This window comes from Falco cherrug, chromosome 12 (genome assembly GCF_023634085.1).
Source record: "Falco cherrug isolate bFalChe1 chromosome 12, bFalChe1.pri, whole genome shotgun sequence".
NCBI lineage: Eukaryota > Metazoa > Chordata > Aves > Falconiformes > Falconidae > Falco > Falco cherrug.
The window spans coordinates 24,997,755-25,018,727 of record NC_073708.1 but is presented as its reverse complement, the minus strand read 5'-3'; the positions used below and the strand labels follow the sequence as shown (position 1 = coordinate 25,018,727).

The following is a 20,973-nucleotide window of genomic DNA, read 5'->3' as shown; positions in this document are numbered from 1 at the left end:
ACACACAAACACAAATAAAGTTAATCTTTTGCTATTATTTCTCAGAAGCTCCATTTGGCTGCATTCAAGCCTAATGTGGTGATTTCCTTGCCCTTGTGACAGCTATTTCTTACATGGGGAAGCTGCACAAAAAAAAAAAAAAAGTAGATGTGAAAAATGGTGCTGTGATTTATTTTCACCTCCAAATATAGAAAGACAATTTCCCCCTCTCTAAGATTTCCTCTTACTCCTCCTTAAATAAGTCCCAGTGCCTTCAAACCAAGCCAGCACCCCAGTGAAATCCCATTGCCAAGGCGGATGAGGAGATGTGTTTATAGGGAACCCAGACCAGTTTAAAACCACCACCAAGGTGACCAGTTTACAGAGACAGCTAACCAGGGAGGGAGATGGCAGGGGAGCTCAGCCCCAAATCCTCCAGGCTTTCTGCAAATCAGGCATCTCACTGATGCCAAAACTTCACTGGGTGGAGGCTGGGAGGGGGACCAGGGCTGTGGGGAGTATCGCTCCCCTGGGATGCCAGCAATGGGATTGATGATGTCTGCCCTCCTCCCAGCAGCGCCCACGATTTGATTTCTCTCTGCCAGGAACGAAGCTCCCAGACAAAGGCTGTGCTCAGCACTCACAGGCAGGCTGGGGTTGGGGGTCACCTGCGAGGGGACACCAGACCCATCCCCAGCGCTGCCTGAGCCCAGGCTGCCACAGGGACACGCCAACTGTGCCCCCGTGCACACGCATGTACACACGCACACCCACGGGCACGCTTCCCCCACGCTGCTCCCCACCTTCCCCTCCAGCCCTCCAGAAAAATCCAGCGGCCGGATCAAGACACGTCTTCTGGCATGGAAAGGATTAACTCCCCGGGGAGCCGCGGCGGAGGCTGAGCCTACGCTCCCACCACGCACTGGCATTGCCGGCTGCACGGCGTGCTCCCGAGTTGTGGAGCCAACCTCTTGGTGGCTCATCCCCCTCGCTGCGGGCAGCCGGGGCGGCTGGGAAGAGCGAGCAGGACTGGAGGGTGAAGGGGCAGGAGGGGAAGAGGACGAGGAGGAGTGTGCACGGACGCACGCATCCGCGCACAGCCCGCAGACGGCAGGCAGCGGCACAGCATCGGCTGCTGTTTGCGGGGAGGTCCGTCGGGAGCCGAGCGCCGAATAAAACAAGCCGGAGCATCAGGGCGAGCAGATCTGTTCGCTTGCAAAAGTCCTTAAGGTAAAACCCGAGAGCAGCTGCTCCTCAGCTGGGCTGCCCTTCAGAGAAACCGGGCACCGGGCTCGCTGCTGTCGTGGTCATTATCTCTGACTATGATTTTGTTTTTAAAGGAATCGATCGGGAGATGCCGGCAAAAGAAGTTCCTGAAAGCCAGGCTGGCACGGCCGGGAACTGTGTGCCGCCGGCTCTGTCACACACCGGGAGCAGCTGAACTTTGTGGGTTTTAAATACACGTTTCTCCTCTGCGGACGCTTCGGGCATCATTACGGGGAGGGTCACAGCACGGCACAGCACCGCACCACACACCTGGCACCTGCTGTCACCCAGACAGAGCCTGGGCGACGGCAAAAGAGGGATTTCTGTCTCTCCAAGGACCATCACCTGTGAAAACAAGCTGGAGAAGGGCAATTTATCTTTGTTTTCCAGATGACTGAAAATACCTACAAGATCTCGTGTCTCTGGTTTTCATCAGTGAGTAGCATCAGGGAGAGACGTCTGCGGAACAAAAATGATATCAGTCAAAATCATTCCAGCACGTACTTTTTCCCAAGGAACTTCATGCCCATAGGGGTTTGCTGCAGGCATTTCCAGAAGTGATGACCGACCTACCACAAATGCATCCCTACCAGATCCTGTAAGAATTTGCAAATGAGAAACCTACCCCAGCAAGACCTTCTCTGCCTGGCTCGCAGTACATGGTTTGGTGTAAGCACAACAATTCTCACCTCTTTCTCTCCCTTTTAAGTCTCTTGGGCTTGAAGACCATTCCTCATTGCAATTATGATTATTTGCAACATCAGTGCCATCAAAGATTGGAGCACTTTCCTCTCCCAGATCCTCCCCAGCGTTAACAAGACTCTGAACTTGGTACAGCAAGTGGAAGCCACCACCAGCTCGGTGGTAAGTGTCCTCCAGGACCCTGAGCAGGACAGCTACCTGTCCAACAGCCAGTCCATGAACTCCAGCAACTTCACGGCTGGCCTGGACCACTTGTTCCAGTACTCATACTCGGACAGTGACCAGCTTTACAAGGAGTACAAACCGCCTCCTCGAGATGCCATTCCTCTGCCCAAGGCTGTCCTCTACCTTCTCATGGCAGCCCTGGTGGTGGTGGCAGTGGCATACGCCATCGTCGGGCATCTCATCAAGGACCTCATTCATGACTTTATAGGTGAGTGCAGACATCGTGCGTTGTGTGCATGCCGTCAAAAAGACCCTGGTACAAAGCCTGGGGATGCTGGCTGGCATCTCTCCTTTGATTGGGGTGGGGTTTAGACCAAGCCTTGACCCTTTCACATTTACAGGAGTGTTAGTTTATCTGATGTGCTGGGTTCTCCAAACTGAGCTGCACGTTGATCGGCTTCCCAGAGAAAATCCCTGCGTTTAGCTCCTTTCCTAAAGAAATGAGGCTTGTGCGTGCATATGTGTGTGCATAAATGTGTATGTGTGTAAGTCCGTGCTGCTGAACAATTGTAAAATCCGTTGGCCAGTTTCAACTGAGCTTGGATTACAGGCCTCCAAAATGAAAAGTTTCATGGCAACAGATACCTGAGCACAGGTAAACAAGCCACTAGTGCATTGTGAAAGAAAAGCTGCCATATGAGCTTAATCCCTTATCAGACATCAGTGAATCCACAGACTCCTAGGAAACACCGCTCAGCAGTCTGGCTCCCTTGCCCAGCACCTAGCATAACCACTACAGCCTCTGCAACGAATCCATACAATGATAGCCCAGAGTGCATTTTTATGAGGCTTGGCTTCCTGGCTCTTTCGTTTCATCCTGTTGTTGATGAACAAGGTCCCTTGTTGTCAATGAACAAGGTCCCTTGTTGTCGGGGACAAGAACACAAACACTGCTGGCTGCAGCCACCACGGGCAGGCAGAGGGGCAGGCAGAGGTGCAGGGAGAGGTGCCTGGCTGCTTACGACAAGCCCTCGGTGACACTTGCTGTTTATCCCATAATTTGTAAGGCAGGTAGGTGATGCCGGGGATTGCAGATGTGCCCAATTCCCTTCTGAATCCCCAGTACTTTTAGCTCCCACAACCCGACAGCCAGCTTGCCATGTCCTTCTGGGGGACAGGGCCCTGCTGCAGGGAGCTGGTGGCAGTTTTCCAGCTCAGACGGGTGGCCAGGAGGCATCCACAGAAGGATTTAAGCTTCTGAGTCCTGCAGATGTGCATACCCACCCTGAAAGCTCTGGGGAGCAATGTCCTCTGCAGGGGAGTGGGGTTGAACTCCCTTAGCTCTGAGCCTGCCCCCCAGCCAGGGGTGAAGCCCTGCAGGCTCCAACTATGCAACATGAGGGAGATCACACTTTCTGGAGCAAAATCCACGTGTTCATTCACGACTCCCCTTTATTTCCCTGCTTCTGGGATGGGGGAGATATACACACCAGCCGAAACTCTGACCAGTGCCTGCAGGGCAGGCAGCACCTGTGCCTTGCTGGTGGGAGGGCAAGCCAAGCCCCTTGGGCAGGGGCTCACGACTGGGCAGGGGCTGGTAGATCTGGGATGTGAGTATTTGGGGAGGAGGTATCTGGGACAGGAAAGGTCAAACCTCCCGGCAGGGAGCAGGGCTTGGGGTCTCACATGGGGCTCAGCCAGGAAAACAGTAGGGAGCTGCTGCTGAGGCGAGCTTCTTCATCCCAGCTGGAAGGGAGCGGATACTGTCTTAAAGTGTTAAATATAACACTTAATCAGCAGCTTGCTCATCTGATTTAGTGTTGCCTTCCCAACAAAAGCGGGGACAGCACCTAAAAATATGCACACTCCTGCCCTGAGATGCTGAAAGGACCAGGGCCAGGTCCTGTTCGAACTGTCCCTGAGGTGGTGCCAGTGCAGTCACAGCGCTCCCACAGAGCAGAGACCCCTGCCCCGACTGCTGGGGTCCCTGATGCAGAAGACCATGGATGTGGATGCTTGAAACCAGCCCTTGGGTGGGTACTGCAAAGCAGAGCCAAAATCTACACAAAAGTTTTGTCCCCCTGGGCAGGGAGAGAGACTGAAGTGTCCCTGCCATGCTATTTCCAGCTCAGCACCAATATTCCCTGGTGACCTTGGGCACCTTTTGCTTTTGCCTCTGTGTGGGATGAGGCCAGCGGGGTGCCGCTTCCCTCGCAAAGCCCTTTGCAAAGGGACTTCCACAGCCTTTAACAGCACCGGGGCTGTCCCAGGGCTGGACAGGCACAGGGACAGCCTGGGGGTCTGCCTGCTTTCTGCCACTTTGTGACAAGCCCTTTCCCAGCTGAATGCCCTCGCTGAGGGCTGAGGACCTTCCCTACCTGGGGTAGAGGGGAGATGTTAGTTAGGATCAGGAATCCAGATGTGACCTTCTGCCCCATCCAGACAGAGAGGAGAAGGCATTTCCCAAACTCCAGCAGCACCCCTCAGTGCTGAAGGCTGCCTCCAGGTCGCCCTATTTAGCACTCCGGGCCCATCTTCACACCATTTATACACTTAAAATGAGCCAATCCTCGGAGGAGAGCGGACGAGACCGTGTTTGTTAACACTGCCGAGCAGCAGCCTTTAAAGAGAAGGTTTCATGTGAATGAGTTTGCATAAAATGACTTCAGGGACAGGACAGAGGGACCAAGGGATAGTAAATAAGAAACCGGTCTATTAGCTGCCTTAACACAATGCCTGGATTTACATACTCGGCAGCAGCTCCAACCTCTGCTATCAGCGTTTCTGTGCTAATCATATTTAGAAGGATACAGAGAGAGATGGAAATAAGATGCCAAAGGGCTGGAGCCTGTTTCAGGGAGATTAAAGTGTGAATAGTTAATCGCTACTTTAAACACTCTCTCAGAGACATCAGGGATGGGTTTGACTCCTCAATAACAGCTTGTAGGACACGGCCGGGGGAGTCAAAGCATCACCCAGCTGCGTGCACTCATGAGGACCATAAGAAGGCGGCACTGGGCCTTGTTCGGGATGGTGGAGGGGCTCCCGGGATACTGCTGAGCTCTTCCCCAGCAAAATCTGAACAGGTATTTGAGGCATCGACACCTCTCTCACAGACGCTTCTTAAAATTCAATTAGAGCTTTTCCAGGCATCCTCGGGGTGAGATGAATGCTGCTGTGATGCCCAGCAGGGTGGGGAGGAGGGCAAAACAGGAGGCTGTATCAGAGGAGAGGGGAAGGTGTGCTGTCAGAGAGGAGGAAGGCAGAGTTCCCCTTCAGCCGGGGTGGGGATTCTGTCTGTCCTCATCCCCAGAACACGTGAATATGGATAAAAGGGCTGTGAAAGAGCCCCTTTTCAGCTCTTGCTGGAGGGACCTGACCAAGGAGAACCCAAAATACCTTAATATCTCTCCGATCCTTCCTCACTTGCTCCGAGCTGACAAAGTCTCATGTTTGTGACTTTCCCAAAACTCACCAGACGTCTCTGGCTGGGGTGCAAATGCCAGCCCCCCAAGGCAGGAGGAACGCTCCTGTGTGAGCGCAGCTCAGACCTGGCTACCACTTAAGTCAAATTGGGTCGAAACATTTGGAAAGCGGCTTAACTCGGGAGCGCTGGGCTGCTGCCAGAGACGGCGCTGCGGTGAAGTGCCGGCCCCAACATAGCAAGCGCCTAATTACTGCAATCCTTGGGAATCAGCCTGCCCTCCCTCCTCTGTCCCCAGCAGTTCACTGAATATTGCCCTTATTTAAACACAAAAAAGGGAGAAAAAAGGGAGGGGAAAAAAAAGTTTGACTGGAAACAAAGCTGTTGCCATGGAGACTGTGCCGTGTGGTCCCCAGGAAAGCATCTTGCTGCCTGCACGGGAACCACACAGGAAGGGTCTGTTGGCCTGCATGGGAGCTGATGCTTTGCGGGTAGACCTTTGCTAGTGTCACCCAGTTCAGCTGAGGATTCAGCTGATTCTCCAGAGGAGACCCTGAGGAAGCTTCTCCTTCAAGAATGGGCCCAAGGCAGACATTCAGCTGGGGTAAGGCAGGGCAGGCTCACTGATGTTGACGGGACTGTGCTGGCTGATGGCTTTGGGACTGCTTAAAACCCCAAGCCATTCTTGGAGTGCGGTCTTTTTTTTCTTTGCCCTTTTGACCCACCAGCTATATTTTTATTTTTCAGCCTTATCTCCACCTGCCACATTTCAGGTTTCTTTAGGAAATGGTCTCCTTGAACAAAGAAACTGTGCGTGAGTGTAGCGTTGCTGAAAATAGCTGCTGGGTGATCCTGCAGGGACTCGGGATCTGCTTTTAATTGCTCCACACAGAACTGCAGGGCTCTTAGGGTAATTCAGTGGCAGGGATTGCAGATAGGGTCTCAAGCCCATCAGACAGGACTTACGTTTTCTTTTCAGGCTCTGTTTCGGGGATGATTCATTTGCATCCCAAAGCTGTGGGAAAAGAAGAGATTGTGTCAGGTCCCTTCTATTCCCGCATCTCGATGCTAACCCACCTCTGACACTAACCCACTGCCTCAGTTTCTCTTTTTGTAAATGGGGGTGCATAAGAGGTTCCTTAGCTGCTGTTCAGGGGTGCTGATGTCTAGCAGTGGCTGCTGTAAGGTGGTTTTCACCACCTTAATTCCCACTCCCAGCTACTGTAATAATGGACAGATGCCCCATCCCCACATCCACCCTGGCACCACCGTGGCTGCGGGCTGCGGCTGTCAGCCAGACAAGCAGCCACAGTGGTCTGGCCCTGCGAAAAGCAGGCAGAGGTGGCCCCACTCCAGGACACCTACTTTCACAACCAAACCTTTGAAGCACAAAACCCGAGCAGCAGGATGGCTCCCAGCACGCACTGCCGGGGATTGACCAAGGCTGGCCTCAGGGATGCGCCATCCCATTCCTGCCATTGTGTGGTCCAGCGATGGGCTGCATCACGTCCCTGTGGCGAGGACTGTGCCTTTCTACTCCTCTGCAAGTGCTCATCTTTCTTGAGCCAAGACCAAGCACAGCTTTTCACCCTCTGGCCATCTTCATTCTTCCTTCGTGGCAAACATCTAAGCTGGAGGATGCACAGAGCAATTAATGACGCCCAGGAGCATCCCTGCCTCCCATGTGCCACACCTGAGCCATTGCCTCTCCGAGATCCACTCTCTGGAGCAGCAATGCTGCCCGGCAGACAGGACTGGGATCAAATGCAGGCTTGGTCCCAGGTTATACCGGTGCAGAGAAGCTATTTTTAAGATAATATTGTAATTAATTGAATGCCTTTTCCTCGTCACCCCCTTTTCCCACCAGATTCTTCATGCTGGCGACAGCTCACCAGAGGGACAGTGTCATTACCTGTCCATCAGCAATGCAGTGTGCTTGTGTTGCTCGGGGTGCAGGACAGTTTTGACTTGACCAGCACAGCTAGCCTGAGAAATTTCTGCAAAACAGGGAAGGAAGAACAGACTCCAACAGCACGTTAATTTAGAAAGACATGAATCTGGGGTGAAAGGGGGGCTTCTTGCTAACAAATCACTACTGCCAGAGGCAGAGATTTTCCAGCAGAACAAACCTGGGAGATATCTGCTGATTTTGCTAATGAATAAGCAGAGTCTGTCCTGCAAATGAGACAGATACGATGTCCAGCTGAGACTGCTGCATTGTGTCAAACACATGAGGGATACCCTTGAACTCATGTCTGTAGGGAATGCTTTGGCCAGAGCTGGTGCTTCTGCTCCTGCCGCTGGGAAAAGGGCTTTTTTAGTAGCTGTTTTCACACCAGCCCCATTTAAAGCAAGTAAAACTAGAGCACGAGTTTGATTGTTCATCTAACATGTTTTCCCTTCCATCGCTTGTTTCCATCACTGCAGGGAGTGTGAATGTCTCGCTCACTGGGTTGCATTTAAATTTCAGCCTCTTCTCCCACCTCCCTCTGCTCTTCCATTAGGAACATCTCTTTTCCAGGGGCTGAAGTGCCTCATGGACATCCCACCCTGCCACCAATGAATGCAGGGGACCTGGCCACCCCACTGGGATGGGACTTGGTGTAGAGCATCCCTGTGCACACAGGCAGCAGCATGGCTGCTCCCCTCTGCCTGCACTCTAAGGGATTTCTGAGCAAGGACCATCACTCACGCTGCTGGTACAAGGAGCATGTTGTGAAATTTGGGCAGCCCCAAACAGTGTTTTCCTGCCCCCCAAAACACAGCGCATCCCAGGGATACTGTTGGAGACTCAGGCAGAGCCAGGGAGGTGCAGAGACACTTTGCACCACATCACTCCACTGTTTAGGGAGAGATGCTGTTCTGCAGCTCCCGATTTACCCAGTCTACCCTATCTCCTCTCCCCAGCTGCTTTGGATCAATCGCTCTGTATCGATCTCACCCCATCTCAGCACTTTCCACCTCGACTTTCGCCCTGCAAGACCTCAGCAGGCTCGCTGAGCCTCGGCAGCACCTGGCGAGCAGGGAGAGGCGTCTCTGGGTTAGATGCTGCTCCCCTAGCCTGGCTGAGAAAGTCACTTTGTCCCTCTCTTTTTTCTGAAGCAGTCACATCCATTCCTGTGTGCGTGCCCTGATTTTGCAGCATGTGTCACAAGCTCCTTCTAGGGGCTGGGGAGGTGCAGGCAATGCTTTTTCTTACCTCCAAAGTGTGAATGTTGTGGGTCCAGGGGTGCCACGGCCCCAGGAGCACACCATGGGACCCCTGCTTGCCCCAGCTCAGCCCTTGGGTGTCCCAGGTCCATCAGGTGCCCTGGTTCAGTCTGGCTTTGCTTGCCTTCTTGCTCAAGCATGTGTGAACCCAAATGTGGACTTTTCTCCAAAAGAGGATTTAATTTTCCTCTTGGTGGCAACCGTGCCCATTTTCTGTTGCTCATGCAGACCCCCTGCCAGATCTAACGGATTGAGAGAGAAATACCTGTTGTGATGCTACGGACTTTGGCTACCTTCAGCCAGTCACCAGTGGTCCTCGACTCCCGGCCCCTCACCATCCTCCATTACCTGATTACATCTCCCGTAGGGTTCATTATCCAAGGTTTCTAACACGTACTTGTGCATGACGTGAAGCTGTGCATCCCATCCCCTGCAAAAGTCCTTCCACATCAGAGCAAGGATTAATCCCATTGTGGCCAAAGCTGTGCAAGTCTCCTCTCTCCTCCCACTCATCCCTCCCCAGACATCCCATGGGGGACCCCAGGGGACCCTGGTTTCTCACTCACAGCCTGAGAGAAGCCAGAGGGAGAAGCTGGGGAGGAGTGTGCACAGCTGGGACAGAGCCGGCCGGCAGTGGCTGACAGGGGAGACAAGGGTGCTGACATTTTTATGGTTGTTTCTCCAGGGTCCTGCTGGCAGGAGATCCTCTGCCAGCTCCACGGGGCCTCACTCCCCTCTTCTGCACATGGCAACATGCTGAAGTTACAGGCCATAAATGGCCACAAATAATGTGTAATTGTGTAATTACTTCACTCCTTACTTACACAGTCAAATCATAAAGGCATCGCAGTAAATACCCTCTAATGACAGCCTAATTACATCTTCCTGCAGATTACTGGGTAATTAGATCCAGCAGGCTCCAGAAATAATTCCCAGGGAAGGAGCAGTTTGGATTAGCGCGTACAATCCAGCCCACTCTTACCCGGGAATTAGACTGCGGCAGCCTCACACAAGCCGCCTTCCCCGGGCACCCTGGCCTGCCACGTCCCCTCTGGAGATGATGCACCGTGACTCTTTTCCCATGGAAGTGACTTGTGCTGAGCCCCCCAGTGCTCTCCCAAAACACCCATCCTCAGCCTTTCTGCCTCTACTGTGGTGTCCCAGTGCTGTGCCCAGTTTTTGCTTCCTCTGCTGCCTGCAAATGTCCCCAAGGGTTCATCACTTGGCCACCAAATGCCATTTCTTGCTCACAGGCATGCAAAGCTGTGCTTTTTGCTTCCCATTGCATGCAGCAACCCTCACCTGATGCCTCACGGGATACGTGGGGACCCGTCACCTCTTTTTCTACATATTATTCCCCTTCTTCCGTGCTGGACCAGCCCCTGCTCCCACTGGAGTTTTACAGCTGACGTCAAGGAAAGCAAGCTGGGACCTTTAATAGTATTTGTAGGAGGCAATCTTGTTATTGCCTTCCGGATCCTCCTCACGCCAAGCAGCTGTGTGGGGGCTGGTGTGAGCCTGGGAGGTCTTGGGAGCAGGAGGTGGAGGTCTGGCTGACACGGACCCAGTCTGAGCTGCAGGGCCAGGCCGGGAAGCAGCTGGTGGACTGTTTGGCTTTGGTCTAAATCCAGTAAATCAAAGCAAAATAGATGCTATAAAGGAAAAAAAAAAAGACCTAAATGAGCCTTCCGGGCTTGGCTGATTTCCTCTGGGAAGGGTCGTGATGGGGAGCCCAGGCTCTGATGGGGGCTGTGGACCTTGCAAGTGAAAGCTAAATGCCCAGGTTAGGACTCGGGGCAGACTCAGGGCTCCCCAGAAGCCTTTGGACCACATCTTTGCTGAGTTCCCCAATCACTTTTGCTGGTAGATGTGCGGGCTGTGGTGGTTCTTCTCCTGCCCTTCCCGTCGCACAACCAGCAGACACCAATGGCCATGGTGATGGAGGTGAACAAAAAAGGAAAGACAAGAAAAAACAGTTGTTCTCTGGACAGGTTGCCTGTGCCCAGTGTGGTGGGAACTCTCTCCTCCTTGGAGCCTGCACCCACGTTCAGGCAGCCCACACTGGCAGTGGGGCACAACCCCCTCCACCCCCTGCCCAGCCCCCATGGCAGGGGTGAACACCCATCCTGGCTCCACAGCACGAGCATCACCCCAAAAGCCATGCCCCATGCGCTTAGGGATGGTGTGGCCAAATGGCTAAAGTCTGGAGAAGAAAGTCAAATATTGCATTGCAAAAATGATAAAATTTGGCTTTCAAAAAAGCCCCAAGATTCAACCTATAGTGCACACACCAAGCACAAGGGGGACCACAGGTCATTCCCATCTCTCTTCTCGTGCCTGCAGCAATGTCTGGACACCACTGGTGACCCAGTAAATTAGATTTTCCTCTCCCTTCACACCTGGGATCCCACCCTCACATTTGTCATCATTCAGCCTTGGTTTTGCTGCAAAGCTTTTATCCACAGCTTGTGAAAAGGCAACATCTATCTCTCTGTGATTGCATTTATCTGGTCCTGCTCCGCCAGGCAGCCTGCATCCTCCAGCAAAGAGCTGCAACTGAAATGCCCCATGAGGACAGAAAGTACCCCATGCCACAAAGGAGATAAATGTTATTTCTTGAGAGCTATCTGTTGGTGAGTAAGTGTAACCCCTCAGAAAACTAAACCAGGCAGGTCCTTTTGTCTGCCTCCTGATAGCCATCTCGGCTTTATTTTGGGAGCAGGGCTAAAGTGAAGGGGTCCTGGTGCTCCACTGCCCACAACCACCAGGTTCTGCCTGGCCCCAGGGGCTCCTCTGCCCTCGCCTGGGTTTCCCCAGCTTTGGTTTCCTCATTGCTGGTGCCTCCCCGTGAAGGCTGGGCATAGCCTCTCACCACCCAAACAGCCAAATTAAAAAAAAAACCCAAACAGGTATTTGGGAAGCAGCACCACCTTCCTCCACTGAGCCACAGCCCCTTGTGCTGCAGGGGGTGTCTTGGTCCCATCACCACCCAGCAGTGACCACTGTATTTTGGAGCAGGGTCGGTTGCCCCCAGGATTGTGAGAGTGGCTGGATCAGTTCAGAGCCATGTCCTGGTGCTCCAGTGGCTTGCCAGAAGCATGGCCCCGAAGCAGCTCAAAGGGGGTTTGAAGCCCCGGTGTGGCTGTGATACACTCCCATAGCAGATAAGCTATGTCCCCAGTTATGTCCAGTACCATTTGGATGTCACACGGTTATTTGTCCCCTCTGTTTCTGACTGCAAAAACCCACTGTAGGGGAGTACATTGCCGGAGATCCCAGGTGCACACTTTGCTTCAGAAATACTTCATTTTCATTTTTGGGATTAGCACAGTGATTTCATTTGCCTATACTGGGAGGGCTTCCAGAAACCAGCAGCCTGAAAGCCAGCACAGTGCAGGGAAGAGCAGAGACCCTGGTACCAGGGGAGCAGAGGGGGCTGAAGAGGCAGGGGTGGGCAAGGGACCCTCCTGGCAGGGGTGAACTCCCAGAGCGAGGGGTAGGATGTAGCAAGGGACAGCAATTTCCCAACCAGCTTTGACAATGGGAACAGCTAGAGGTAAACAGGGGCTTGTTTTATGCTTTTCCTTCCTCCAGACTGGATCTTCGGCCCCAGCCCAGATGACAACAGCAACAAGAGCGACATCAACTGCATCAGCAACAGCGTCAATGAGATGAATGAGATGCCTGAGGCACCGCAGCACCAGGACCACCAGCCCCAGGATGTGGTCATTTCCATCAGCGAGACCTGTCACTTGCCACAGCAGACATGACGAGCTCGGTGGCTGGGCCAGGAGTGATGGAGCAGTGGGATGGAGCAGCAGGATGGAGCGGAGGGATGGAGCAGGGGGACAGTGCAGCAGCCACCTTGCAGGACTGGGCAGCAAGAGGATGGGCAGAGCTGGCACCACAGAGCAAAGCCCTTCTCGCCCCAGTTTTGCCAATCTCTAAGGACCTTGCCAGGGCAGGCAGTATTGCCCCTTCTCCCAGGCTCACCCATCCTGCCCTGACCATCTGTCTGTGGGTTTGTGACCTTCCTTTCTTCCCTGTGAATAGCAAAAAAAAAAAAAAAAAAGCAAATGCAAAATACACCCACCAAACAAAGCTTGCAAGAGAAATGAGCCAGAGAGGAGCTGGGCAGTCCTTTGGCATGCAGCTGTCCTGCGGCATGGGGATGGGGTGGTGAAAAGGGCGAAGGAGACAAGGACGCTGCATGAGAAATGGGGGTGTCTGTGTTTCTGGGGACAGACCCAGGAATCAGCAGGGACTGGGGCTTCAGTGTGAGCTAGGGGCTGCAGGAAGGCACTGAAATGTCGGTAGGAGCCAGATCCAGCTCAGTATGTTGATGACCTGTCTGGGCATAACCCCTTAGTTATGCAGCCCCAGCTCACAGCCCACTTCAGCAGGTGCATCCCATGGCTGTAGGACAGTGGGGGGACAGCCCCACCTCACCCAGAGAGCCTTCCTCTCCCATGCCCAGGCCCAGGCCAAGGCCGCCCCCACCACCAGCTCTGGTTGAGCCCAGCATCCCCTGACCAGGAGCAACCCTGCTGGGACATGGCACATCCCCGTTCTTCGAGGAAAGTTGCTGGAGGGGAGGGCAGGGACCCACCTGCAGGAAACCCCAACTCTTCATGGGGGAAAATAGCTGCTATATGGCTGCATCCCTCACACTCATCCCAGTGTGGCCATCTCCCTCACCATCTCCAAAGCAGCTGCCACCACGAGGGATGCTGGCTTTGCACTGGGGTCAGCTGCATGTGCATGCATTGATGGAGGGGGGAGACCTCCCTTGTCCCCCTGAGTACCTAACTCTTCCCTGCCAGGGCACTGCCACCCACAACTGCCCTTCCTTCTCTCTTCTGCCACTTCTCTCTGCTCAAAGGCATCCTTTCCCATTGCTAACTCCAGGCAGATATCCGCTCCCTCCTTTTTAAGGGGCTCATGGGAAGCAGCAGCTTCCCAAGGTGGGGGGCGAGCTCCCAAACCAAGTGGGAAAAGGGGCATCCTGATGGTTTCATTGGTATTTTAAGGCCAGCTCTCACCCTGCTTGGGATTTTAAACCAGAATCCATCATTTCTCTGTACGGCAGAGCTGGGGCAATGGGACCAAGCTAATTCCTTGGACCCAGTGTCTGTTTCTTATGAAGATCTCTTTGACCTCCACATCTTCCCTGAACTTAAAAAAACAGACTATACGGATGGCCCAGAGACCTAATCCCAGGGAAAGGCAAACGGTCAGGACTTCTGCCTCTGCATTCAGGGAGACAGTCCCTGCCTTTCCCAGCCTGAGGTACCCAGCAGACCCCTAACAGCAGGGGCCAGAACATAATTTTCCCCTTCTGAAAGCAGTAAGGGAAAATGGATGTGGTTTCAACCTCCTGCCCTGATGGCTTTTAATGAGAGCCATTACCAGCAGTCCCAGGCTGGAGCTTTGTCAGCTTTGCAGCAAGCAAAGGCTGTAGGATAGAACTGCAAACCTCCCCCCAGTAATTAACCATTTCCAATCAGCCAACCATCGCTGCCACCATCATTTTCCTCCCATTTTTTTGGCCCTGGGTTTGTAATGTGGCTGCTCTGGCAGCTGCCAGCCGGCTCCTACGCTGGGGCTGTTGAGGGGAGCTGGGCAGCAACACTGCAACAGCTTGGGAGGGTGCTGGGGGGTGATCCCAGGTCTGTCAGCCCCTAGGAGTGGGGCTGCAGCACCAGAGCTGGCTGTGAGCAGGGGAAACTGTGAAGGTCCTCATTCCTGAGGGACAGGAGATTGTACAGAGCTGGGGGGCACAGCTGGTTTCCTTGCTCCCCTGCCCTTTCAGCATCTAGAGACTGGACATTAGGACACCCAGGTGCTCCCAGCCACTGCTGGGGGGGGATGCTGAGACCGTGTGTCTGGCACTGGCACTGCTCTCAAAGGGACCAGTCCCTGCCACGGGGACATGTCACTCACCAGGCACAACTTGTCCCCCCATGGCTGTAAGCAACAGCCACAGCTCATCTGCATCAAAGACTTGTCACGCACCAGCTGCTGGAAATAAGGTGGAGGTTTCCCTGAGGATGGAGGCAGCCACCACTCTCCAGCCAGGTTCTTACTCCCTTCCTGAGACATCTTGGGTCCCACACGATGCGGTTTGATCCCGAGGAGATGCTCCTGCAACACGCAGCAGCTTGCACCCAGGGCCAGCGTGGCTGTCAGCCACCCTAGGCCACCGTCCTCCGAGCAGGAGAAGGAAGGAGCCAAGCTCCCTCCTGTGGCCACCTGCACCGGGGTCCACCAGGCTGCTCAGGAGCTGGTGAGACATTGCCCTTGGCCCACTCTGCTCCTCGGCCTCCTGGAGCCAGGACCCCTCCTTTGAAGCCCCTCCTTTGCAGGGGTCCTGGTGCTGTGTCCATCCCCCAGACCGGCCGAGCCCCTGGGTAATGTTATGGCAGTGTTTGTGGCGAGGGGAACCACTGACCATCTCCCTGAGCCACAGCGTCACGCCTGGTCGAGGCCAGGAGCCAGGCTGGCACTGGAGCTGTGCAGAACCCCGTGGCTGTAGCTTCTTTCTCTGCTGGTCCCACTGGAACTTGCCACATGCCAGGGGAAAACCTCAGAGGACAGCAGTTTGCCACACCACCTTCCTTTGCATCCCCCCATCCCTGCATCACTGCCACCACCTGGCACCTGCCTTCCCCTGAATTTGTCCCCAAACATGTCCCCAGGCACTGTACTGGTGCTGAGCTCTGAGGATGCTTGTGAGCCTGTCAGAGAATCCCAAGAAGCCGTGGAGCCATTTCACCTCCAGACACTGGCGGCAGAGCATGGCTTTTGGCTGAAAGCAGCCCCTGTCCCTCCAAAAAATCAGTGGCTTTCAGTCCAGCCACCCATCCCTGCAGCTGGATGCATTTTAGAGATCTCCAGCACCCTCAGAGAACCTCTGAAGCAGGGTGGCAGGGCAGGACCAGGTGGACAAGCGAGGTTGCCAGGCTGGGGAAGGCAGAGCTGTTTGGGGGCTGGTGCAGCAGCCTCATCTGCTCTTCTCACCCACCAGGTCCCCCTCTCCAGGCTGGGCTATTCCCCCTCTGTCCTTTCCTTGTCCCCCATGTCCTCCGAACAGGGGACGAGGGTCTGGCCATCCAACATCAGGGGTCCAGGGAGAAGGTCTGTGGGAAGAGGTGCTGGGGGCTGCTTCACCCAGGGGAGGTTTTGGGGGTGCCGAGGGGTAAGGGGCTGATGAGGGTGCTGTGCTGCTCCGACTGCCACAGTCCCTGCACCTCTTCAGTGCAGGAGGTTGCTCTTTAAGGCCCTCTTTCCTCCGCTAAGCGCCTTAGGGAGCAGGGACAAGAGATGCTGGTGCTTTTTATAGCAGCCATAATCCCTGCTGGTCACACCACCTGTGCCCTCCTGCCCTGAGGCCCAGGGCTGAGTCTCCAAAATGGGGGCTGCTGCCCAGAATCTGCCTCAAACACCTCTGATTCCCAGCATTGCCTCTCTCCCAGGGCACAGATCCCGGCTGGGGCTGGTTCTGGACTCAAAACCCCTTTGCAGAAGGCATTGAAGTGTTGGACCCCCCTCGCAGTCGCAGCAATCTGATGAGGAGGGACAGACAGACACATGTACGGAGACGCATGGATGAGCATGAGAGCAGCTGCCCGGCCTCCCTGCTCTGCTCCGAGACTTGTGAAGCTGGAACCAACCCCATGGCACAGCCATGAGAAAGCCTGCGGCAGCAGAGGAGCTAGGGGAGGCGGGGGGGTCTTTCCTTTCTAATCCCCTCTCCTTTAACAAGAGGGAAACTGAGGCAGGGAGGGAGCAGGGAAGGGGCAGAGTGCTCCTGGCCCCGCAGCACAGAGCAGAGCCCTTTGCAGGGCAGCTGATGAGCTTTAGAGGCTGGCAAAGCCTCACACTTGCCTGTAACCCCCAAGACACGAACTTCAGCATCTTCTCAGGGTCATTTTGGCGCTGTGGCTGGCTTCCCTGACCCAGGCTGCACCGGCAAATCCATGCATGGCATCCGGGCCACCCAGGCTTCATCCCTGCAGCTGAAGGGGACTGGGGAAAAGAGATGCGAAATGGGACAGCGGGAGGTTTGGTGGGTCAGGAGCGGGTGCCTGGGAGAGGCATATTTCACCTCCTGTCCCTATCCTGTCTCCACCCAGCTGCAGTCCCAGTCATGCCCCACCAGGACCACAGCTGTCCAGGGAGGACAGCAAGCACTGCAGCTGCTTCGCTGCCATTCAGGGACATCCCTCTCTGGTCCTGCTCCCCATCCTTCCCCACTGGTGTTGGACTACCCCAGTGTCCCCCTGAGAGGTGGCTGTGCAGCATGGGGACATCAGCCCTGGCCAGGCAGCACCCCTGCCTTCCCCTGCCAGCACGGCTGCCCTCCCGGCTGCTGCACAATTTCTCTTTTAAGCAGCTCAGCTTTTACTTCTCTCCAGCCAACAGTCCCCCCTGACCCCACAACTCCACATCATGCCAGGGGGAACCAAACGCATCTTTTAACCTTTTACTCCTTCTGTTTTACTGCCCATGACAGATGCAATTTTCTCCAGCCCCTGGATCCAGAGGGTCTCACAGGAGAGGGCAGCATGGGGAATCCTGCCTGAAACCATCCAGAACCTGCCGGCATCGCTTTCCCCTGCTGCAGCTCTGGCCCCTGTCTCCCACAGCATCTTTGCAACACATTTGCTGCAATTTTCCCTTTAAAGACCCCACGAGGAAAAAAAAAAACACCTAGGGGGGGGTTCTTCTAGGTCAGGCTAAGCTAAGACGGTAAAAGAAGATTAATTTCTCAGAAAAGCCATTCAGATTTTTTCCTCCCCAGCAGTGACCAAAGCAGGGCTGGCAGGAGCGCACACATCTGTGGACATGCAGCTCTTGGTGTCACCCCTGGGGTGGCACTGAGCGGGATGTCCCCAGGTCCCAGCCTTGTGTAGGAGGTGGGGAGGTACTCACCAAGTGATGGGTCACACGAGTGGGAAGAAGGTGGCACATCAGGGACCCTGATGGGCCAGGGTGGGTGCCCACCACCTGGGGAGGAGGGAGAGCTGTGCCACCTCCACAGCACCCTGGCTGGTCTGGAAGGGGGACACAGGCAGGGAACCAAGCACGGAGCTTGTCCTCGTCACCCACTCACGCGCATACGCCCACGAGGCCCTGAGCAGTCACGCTTGTTTTTCTGCTCCCAAGGAGAGCTGGGAAGCTCGAAAACGGGAGGATTAGTCTCCAAAGCAAAGGCCTGGCCAGCTGCCAGCCAGGGCAGGGAACAGCCCAGGAATGCTTTTCCCAAAGGCTCAGCTTGCTCCTGGCTCGTGCTCCAGCTCTGTCCCTGTGTTCACCAGCCTCCCAGTCCCACAGCCACTGTCACCAAGAGCAGACTCAGGGGGGATCTCAGGGGGTCCCACAGATGGGGAGGAGGCAGGACATTGCTACCATGAGACTCCTGCTCGGTGCCTAAGCCACCCTGGGCAATCGGAGCATCCCCTGCCTGGTGTGTCTTCTCCAGTGTGTAGTAGAGGTTGAGCACACGCTGCAAGCACACCCTTCCTTAGAAGATGGGCACTGAGGGACACCTCTGCCTTCTCCTCAGCTGCTATTTGTACAAAACCTGGAGGAAACTGGTCACCCTGGGGCAGTGGGAAGGAAAAGCTTGAAACTCCAGACACAGGAACCCTCCACTGGGCTGGTTTAACCCCAGTACTGGGGGCTGCTAGGCAGGGCATGGGGAGTGGGTTGGGTGAGAGGGCCTGGCCAGAGGAGAGCTGGATGATGGGGCCAACCTGGGTGTCAATGTCCCCCAGGACCAGGACTGGATGCAGTCCTGAATTGGAGGTGGGTTTGGTGTCATGGGGCTTTCCCTGGGGATGGATGGGATCACCACTCTGCCCCAACTGGCACCATCATTTCAGCCTTGCCCAGAGGACCATCCCCACCGCCAAAAGAGGGCAGGCAGACCCCATTTGTTGGCCTCTCCCGCCCCACACTGTCTGCAATGGGTCAGACTGTGCAAGTCCCAGGCTCTGCTTGCAGCACTGCTCCCCAGTAAGGGTTACAGCAAACCGTGGGGTGCATGGGCTCACCTTTCCCCAGGGGCTGGGGTGAGGTGGCCTGGGGGACAACCTCCCACTGCCACTGCTGTCTGGGTCACTTCATTGCACTGCTCTGGCTGGAAAATTTCTCTCGAGGGGATTGATTTTCAGGCAGGTCACCCTTCAAAGCAGCCTGTGCTCAGCTCGGGGGAACCAGTGGGCGGGATGCCGTCAGCCCTGGGTTACACTGGCTTTATCTGGACCTTTTCTTACCTTTTCCATCTCAGCAGCGGGTGCCAGAGGCAGGGCTGTGGTGGAGAGGTCTGAGACAAGCCTTGAGACAAGCCTGTGCACAGCCCAAAGGGCACATTTTAGAGCAGCCCCAAGCAGCATTAATGGACAGTTTTCCTCCCAGCATCTGATCCCTGCGCAGTGCACAGGGAAGGGTACAAAGGACAACAGGGAGCATCCCCACCCCAGCCCCGAGGAGGGTGGGGGTGCCAGGATCCAGCCTCACAGGCTGTGCTTGCACCCACACATCCCCTGCATCCGCTTCCCTGGTCACCCCACAGCCATGCACCCCACGCCAGCAAGCCCATGGCACTGTGTGTGGCAACAGGGCCACCAGACCAAAGGCCACGGTCGTTGGCAGAGGGGCTGGATGCCACATCCCCTCCGACCATGGGGACCAGGTTCTCCCCACCCCAGGAAAAAGTTATTTTCATGCTGCCTCCCCGCAAGAACTAACATAAATTGCTTAAATGGCTGCAACGCTCCGGGAACAGGCTTTTTCAGAGCCAAGCTGCATTCAGGGAGGGGAAAGCCCAAGGGACTTTTTAATAACTAGCAAGGGGAGCTATTCAAGTGTTTTACTGCCTCGTTAAGGCAGTCTAATCTCTGTGTATATCTTAAAAAAAAAAAAAAAATTGCTTGCTGGTGTTTTTATTGTAACAGAGGTGGGTGTTTTCTGGCACCAGCTGGGATCCTGCTTGCTTTATCTGCTTGTTTTCTTACCTGATACCAGCGCGGAGCAGCCCAAGAACAGCCCAAGGGCATCAGCAGGTAGGGCCTGGAAGCTCCTCCCTGGGCAGCGGCCAGGAGAGGCTGCAGGTCTGTGCTGTGGGCTGCTTCCCATCCATGCGTGCTCTGCACCCCGCTGCTGCACCCACCTTTCAGCAAGACGGAGGTCCCTGGGTTTTCCCCAGGGTGGGCTGGGCTCTGCATAAGCCTGGGCAAAGCCCTGCGGTGGGTGACTCCTCGTCCAGGCAGCCCAGAGACAGGACAGGGGATGGCAGGAAAACCTCATCCATGCCCTGCAGATGGGATTTGGGGGATACACAGATTTCGGGGCTATGGGGAACTTAGGCTCCTGTAAGCTAAGCCAAAGAGTCCATGCCCAGGGGAGCCCCAGCAAGGACTCATCTGCAGCGATACAGAGCTGTCTGACCACTGGGGTCTAAGTTTGGACGGGGAATGGGCTGGGCATTTTGTTTCTAAGATTTTCTTCATATTATTTTATTTTTTTACCTCAGCCCAGCAGAAAATGGGGAAATCCTGCGGAGTCCTGCTGGCGGCAGCATCCACCTCTCCATCTGCAAAAGCTCACAGTTTCAAAGCCAGGAGCTAGAGGGGACGCTGAGGCTGGGATGGTAGGGCTGGATAATCCACTTTCGTTTGCTTTGGAAAGACTGAAGTTTGCATGAGCACCGGCTCCAGTGGTTTTAAGGGACCCACCCAGGAGCAAATCCCAACAGCCTGAAATGAGAGCTGTGGCTGCTGGGCTGGAATTAAGTCTGTCCTACACCCAGACCCCCCCTGCACATCCCGGTGGAGGAGGCCACAGGAGCCAAGGCTGCAGCTGCAGAACAAGGGAAGCAAACAGAGACAGGGCTAACAGGGCTGGCAAACACCTGGAAAGATCTTCCTTGGAAATCTGGGACAGGAAGGATAAAGTTGCTGTAGCTGGAGACATAGTTCAGCCAAGCTCAATATGCCCCATTGCCCAGAGAGCCAGTCACATCAGACTCCTCGCTCCTGGCAGACACACTCTGGTACCCAGCTGCTTCGGGAAGCGTGACTTTATGTGTCACCACCCTGATGTGAGAAGGGACAGATCCCTGGACATGTGGTCTGTGCCTGTTTTGGGACCGGGGCTAAACCTGCCCTGCCTGCAGAGCTGCCACAGGCTCCAGGGTGTTTCAGCCCAGAGCCTCTCCCCTT

General features: G+C 55.0%; 1 protein-coding gene across 1 annotated transcript; it reads left to right on the top strand.

Annotated features, from left to right (window-relative positions):
• Positions 1 to 738: 738 nt before the first annotated feature.
• Positions 739 to 20,908, top strand: SMIM44 (small integral membrane protein 44). The gene is made up of 3 exons (XM_055724852.1): positions 739 to 1,209; positions 1,320 to 2,380; positions 12,341 to 20,908. The coding sequence occupies exons 2-3, from the start codon at positions 1,990 to 1,992 to the stop codon at positions 12,514 to 12,516; spliced, it is 567 nt and encodes a 188-aa protein (XP_055580827.1). The 5' UTR covers positions 739 to 1,209; positions 1,320 to 1,989; the 3' UTR covers positions 12,517 to 20,908.
• The last annotated feature ends 65 nt before the right edge of the window (positions 20,909 to 20,973 follow it).

Coding starts and splice junctions, on each gene's coding strand:
- SMIM44 (XM_055724852.1), top strand. CDS start 1,990: ATGATTATTTGCAACATCAGTGCCATCAAAGATTGGAGCACTTTCCTC. Junction 2,381..12,340: donor CCTCATTCATGACTTTATAG/GTGAGTGCAGAC, acceptor TCCTTCCTCCAG/ACTGGATCTTCGGCCCCAGC.